The sequence below is a fragment of the Hyperolius riggenbachi genome, chromosome 12 (assembly GCF_040937935.1).
Source record: "Hyperolius riggenbachi isolate aHypRig1 chromosome 12, aHypRig1.pri, whole genome shotgun sequence".
Classification (NCBI taxonomy): Eukaryota; Metazoa; Chordata; class Amphibia; order Anura; family Hyperoliidae; genus Hyperolius; species Hyperolius riggenbachi.
The window spans coordinates 52,609,296-52,615,295 of NC_090657.1; the positions used below are offsets into that span (position 1 = coordinate 52,609,296).

Here is a 6,000-nt window from a genome sequence, read left to right on the forward strand (position 1 = left end):
CAAATTTCCCATTTCCTATTTTAGCACACCTGAACACAAACACTATGCACGGAAAACAGTACGCCGACCCAACATAGCCTAATTCTGAATTAGTCTTCTGTTCATGACAGGTATCTCTATTCCTGCCTTAGTTTATATATATTTTTTCATTCTTATTTAGTATCGCCATAGTGTGAAGTTTAAAGGTCTGGATCAGCGTTCAGCCAAACCATCCGCGGCCCTTGTGCAGCCCAAGATCACCCTTCCCCAGCGACCACCTTCTTCAGAGCCAGAGGATCGTGCCTCTCCAAGCAGCCCTCACCCTGTGCTTTCTCCAGCTCTGGCAGTGGACCATCTCCCTGGAGCCATCACCGACCTCCTGGACAGAATGGATAAAGTCACTCTTGTCCTAGAGGAAGTCAATGTCTTGGAGCAGAGGTTGAAATGTTGGCAAATAATGCAAAAGGCTGCCAAGATGGCACAACAGGAAATGCCCCCCTCCTCACTAGAGAAGCAGCTGGTGCTACCACGGACACAGAACACTTTCTCCGAGTCAGCACTAACCCAGCTGAAGTCAACCATTGTGATGTCCAACACCTACATGTTCTCCCGCTGGGGAGCTCCCATGCGTGCCTGCTTGCCAAGACAGTCTGGGTCGGCAGATATGTGCAGCAGACCCCGTGTAGTGACCGCTAGAAGACCCCACAGCGAGGAATCCTTGGGGGGCCGCAAGCAAAGTACAGTCTTGACTAGGCCGTTTCCATTGAAACGCAAAGCCTGGGACTCCGAGAAACCAGATGTACGGCTGTCCAAATGTAACTGGTAGGGATGATCAATGAGATGCAAATTTTTCTAAGTTCTTGCAGAATTATGTACATTTTTATGCAAATATATGCAGCTTGAAAACAGATTAATCAACTTAATCCTGGGTGGGACTTTATTGGCCCATTTTCAAGCTGCATATATTTGCATAAAAATTTACATAGCTTTGCATGAACTCGGAAATATTAGCATCTCATTGATCATCCCTAGTGACTGGGGTTAAAATTATAGTTCAAGGATACTTGTAATTCAGTTTCATAAAGGAAAAATAAACCTTTGTTTTTTTTATCAGTATAACAACCTAATGTTCAGGCTGGAAGCTCACCTGCTCCAGCTGCTACGACTGTTCAGGTGCTCCCGGTTTCATTCTCTACTTCGCCGCCAGGCAATGTATGGTCAGCAGGGCCGGATTTCTGGCAAGGCCACATAGGCCATGGCCTAGGGCACCAGAAATTTAGGGGCGGCTCAGTGAGGGGCAGTAAAGCTGTTCTATGCAGCCATCCCTATCTACAAGGACAGATTTACCCTTTGAACCCTCTGTCCTGTACTTGTGTCGTCCCTGCAAGACCTGTAAGCTCTATCATGCAGGTACACATCAGCCTAACTCTCATGGTGGCACAATGGTTCCATCATTAACGAGATGGCAAGCATAACATAAAAGTTCTTAAGGAAAACATAACATAGTCTATACGCATATTACTAAAATAGTTATTGTCTGTGACACCAATGATGGAAAGTAAGTAGAATTCTCATTGAGGCACACAGATATAAAAACCAAACAGACAGTATAGTTGGCCTTGGGCGGTAAAAAGTACAAATCCGGCCCTGATGGTCAGGTGGACCAAGAATAGAGATGGAACGAACAGTTTGCCTGACCCTGTGACGAACTGTTTGCCAATGAACAGTACCTGCGGCTAATTCCGGGTTGGTGAGGTCTTTAACTAATAGGTAGGCGCCGGCTGGTGGTGCGTGTTCTAGATCGTGTGCCCACGGCCTGAAGCGCTCTGAGCATGCGCGCGATATTGTCGTGTGTGTGCGCAGAGCGCTCCCGGCTGCAGAAGCACAATCAAGAATGCGTGCCCCTGGCCAGCGCCTGCGCCTTACCTTAAGACCTCACCAACCCGGAAGTAGCCACAGGTACTGTTTGTTGGCAAACAGTTTGTAACAGAGTCAGGCAAACTGTTCGTCCCATCTCTAACCAAGAGACAGACCTCTCTCTGATCGAATTTGATCAGAGAGAAATCGGTTGGTTGCCAATATACTGCAGGCTGGTTCCTGATAGATTTCAATGTGAAATCTCTCGGGAATCGGCCTTGTGAGGCTCCCTCAGCCGCTGTGTCCCGAAATGTTAATGTGTCCTCCATGCCCATGCATTCTCACCTTCCTCAGCTGCCAAGACTGTCCAGCTGCTCCCCGTCTCGTCTGCTGTTTCCCCATGAATGCTGCCATCACCTCGTCACGTGGTTGCCTTGTATAACACACCTGCGTCTGGTGGCAGAGAAGCAACGAACGAGACCAGGAGCAGCTGGACAGTCGTGGCAGCTGGAGCAGGTGAGATTTTCATGCATGGGAACCGGGGGTAGGCATATTAACACTTGGGGGACAGTGGCTGAGAGTTCCGTTGCGTTCATCGGTCATTACGATATTGCACACTGTTACCACCATGCAGCGATCCACGACGTCGTCTTGAGATTTGCCAGCATGCTCGATCAATTCATTCAACCGATTTCGTGCTAATCGTCCTTTGGGCATGCTTGCTGCGGTACCAATTTTTCATCTGATTCAAGAAAATTATCGAATCAGGTGGTTGATCACACCACAAAATCACTAGATGTAATTACATAAGGCCCTCCACATTTGAAGTGTACCTGAGATGGCAAAAATTAAAACATTATAAATACTTGGGGCTTCCTGAAGACCCTTCAGGCTAATCAGTCCCTTGATGTCCTTCTCCACCTCCTGGATCCTCCATTAGAAGCCCTGGTAATTTGTCCACTCGGCGCAGACACAGTGAGGCCGCGCCCGCTCCCCCATCATGCACCCGCAGCCGGGAGCATTCTGTGCCTGCGCAGTATTACTGCCGGATTATGCATGCTCAGTACACCGGAGAAGAGCAAGGGACCGATTAGCCTAAAGAAGGCTGGAGGAAACCCCAGGTAGGTATCGTTTTTTTTTATTTCATTTGATCTCAGGTTTAAATGCAACAATTATGTCCCATATCCTTATTGTAGTCTCAGTGACCCTGTGTCCAAATCCTGTGTAATAAAGTAAATCTGTGAAAGCTTTATACATATTGTCATCTTGTGAAAATTAATGTTTCTCACTTTTTCCTGTGTGTATAGAATGAGACTCAAACCTGAGTTGTAAATTGTTCCCACCCCTTCCTGCCTCAATAAGCTGCTCCCATTGGCCAGCTGTCATCATCAGTGGTGTATATCATGTATATCATGTATCAATATCATGTAATATTAGTGACTGGATTAGTGGGCACCAGTCTTAAAGCCTGTACACATACATACCTCCCAACTTTTGAAGAAGAGAAAGAGGGACACACTTCCCGCTGTGCTGATTGGGAGACCAGGATCAGCACAGCACATCTGGGGACATAGTGAGAGAGGGGCAGCATGTCAGGGGCTGAGCGCAGCAGTATTCAAAGCAAGGCTATGCTCAGTGTTGAGGAGACATAAGAGGAAGAGGCTGTGGGGGCCGTCTTGATCGCTGCCAAGAGACAGCATCTGTAGGAACAGAGGGTTAGAGAAGCCAACAAGTTGGGATTCTTTCTGCAGGGGACGGGACACAGGACAGGAGCCTGAAAAAACGTGGCTATCCCGCAGAATTCAGGACTCTTGAGGGGTCTGCACATAGTCAGGCATGTATGTGGATTAACTCACCCCTGCGACAGCTGATTGCATTGTCTGTGCCGCTCCCCCACGTGACGTCATGCACACCGACGATCCGTCATCCCTCCACCCCCCTGCATAGCAACAGAACGCGTTGTCAGCTTCATAGCTGACACGCATCTGTACAAGCCGGCCAGCTATGTCGCCCTAGGGAATCTAGTCCCATTATCACATAGATACTAAGGAAGACATCAGTTCAAGCAGACCTTTTTAATTCAAAGCCTCTTCTTGTGCTAATTTTGCCTACGTTGTAGTCCTCTCCCCACTTGGTTTGCTCTAACTGCCTTCTCCTCTGTCTCTCTCTCTCTCTCTCTCTCTCTCTCTCTAACACACACTCACAACCCCTTAATGGGCAGATTTGACAAAGAGACAAATCTCTCTCTGATCTAATATGATTAGAGAGAGATCTGTTGGCTGCCCATACACCACAGGCCGCTTCCCAATCTATTTCATGCTGAAATCTATCCGGAATCGTCCTTGTGACGCCGCCTCCACCGTCTTACCGGCCGGACACTGTCCCCCTGATGTGCAATGTTCCCTGTGTGCTATACATTACTTGTCCGCTTGTCCGCCGCCAGCTCCGGGCTCCATCCTCCGTCCATACGCGCGCCCCACCTGATTGCCGGCGTACATCAGGACGTGTGTGCGATGCACCCACATTACTCCACCATACACATGCCCCATGTGGTTGCTGGAGTACGCAGCCTGAAGCCAGAGGTGATCACGGACAGGTAATGTATAGGGCATCGGGGGGCACAGTCACACTTGACATTAGGGGGGACAGCACAAGGGTTTTTGTTGCATTTGTCGCTCATCCCAATATCACTTTACGTTACCCAGCGTACCTGATCAACAACAATGGCCCGACATCTTCCAGCATATCCGAACAACATGCCCGGTCCGAAATTAGTCGCATTTTTTATTGGGCGGCACCAATTTTCATCCAATTCGATAATAATTCTAGAATCATATGACGATTGGCTTCCAAGTTGATAGATGTATTGACAAATGTACGGCCACCTTTACACCCTCCTGTGATCTCCAGCGTATTTTGTAGAAGATGTGATCACTTTGATCAATTCCTAATTTGGACCTCTTTCCCACGAGCAGCTGAAAGTGGTGAATTCTCCGCCTGTCAGCTGCTCCCATCGCCCAGCCAGGTGTTTGCTAGCGCTCGGCATGGATGTTGGATGGGCAGCTCACCATGGAGTTGTATCTGAGCATGGTGGTTGCTGTAGACGCAACATGAGACTTTTTACTATCCGGTAACCCTACTGCGTATCAAACATGACACGTGTGAAGTTGCCAAATACTGCCATTCGCCTGTATGTAATTGCAGCTGAATGGTGCTTGTGGTCAGCAGTCGGAAGGCTGAACTGCTTCACAAACGACCAAAAAACTTTTTGTTGTAAAAAAACAACAAAAAGTTTCAGAAAGTTTATCACCTGAAAGCATGATTATGGGCAGTGGTAAATGCATGTTGGGTGGGGCCTGAGATCGATGGGCCAAGGAAGTTACATACGTAACTTTGTGCTGCATTGAGCAAAACAACGCCAATGGGGGCTGGGGTTCACCCAATTTTTAATCAGTTTTCTGCCGGAATCTGCCGGAATTTTCTGCCGCCCTCTACGCTATTGTGGCTGGGAACGCGAAGAATCACTCGCGTTCCCAGCCTGTCGGCTCCTGACATCGAAACCGGAAGTGGCTGCCGGCGGGGACAGGAGGATCGGAGGGACACGGCGAGGGCACCGGACAGCTGCAGGGGGCTATTGGAAGCCCCAGGTGAGTGAAACTCATTTTTTTTGGTTGACTTTAGGATCACTTTAAAGATTTGATCTGCTGTGATGGCCGTTATTGCTGTGCGTCTTTAAGCATTGTTCCCTGTACCCACATCGTGAGATCGTGGAAACGATTGTTCGTCTTTTAAAAAATTGCTGGGTGTCAAGAAAAAATCGTACAGTGGTAATGGGCCTTACGTCAAGTCTATAGTCAGCTCACATATGCATGGCCGGATTTCTGGCAAGGCCACATAGGCCATGTCCTAGGGCACCAGATAAACAAGGGGCGGCCTTTAGGCAGTGGGCTTTATGTGCATATTAAGTGCCCAAACAAATGAAAGGGATCGGACTAACTGCATTATTAGTACCAGCTGGCATCTGCCTGTGCTGTGCAACAGGCAGCTGCACTCATTTAACCAAGCATGCGCGAACAGTGTGTGATTAGCAAAATGCCAGACCTGGTCCAATGACGTAGCAGCAGCTGTGTGCAGTTACGGAGGGCTAGGTCTGGCACGCACATG

General features: G+C 48.5%; 1 protein-coding gene across 1 annotated transcript in view; it reads left to right on the plus strand.

Annotated features, from left to right (window-relative positions):
* The window catches only part of LOC137540937 (polycystin-1-like), a 228,347-nt gene extending 227,521 nt beyond the window's left edge, over positions 1 to 826 (plus strand). Inside the window, exon 52 of the mRNA XM_068262113.1 lies at positions 161 to 826. Coding sequence (XP_068118214.1) covers positions 161 to 805 — 645 coding nt within the window. The 3' untranslated portion in view covers positions 806 to 826. The remainder of the gene's footprint in view (positions 1 to 160) is intronic.
* The last annotated feature ends 5,174 nt before the right edge of the window (positions 827 to 6,000 follow it).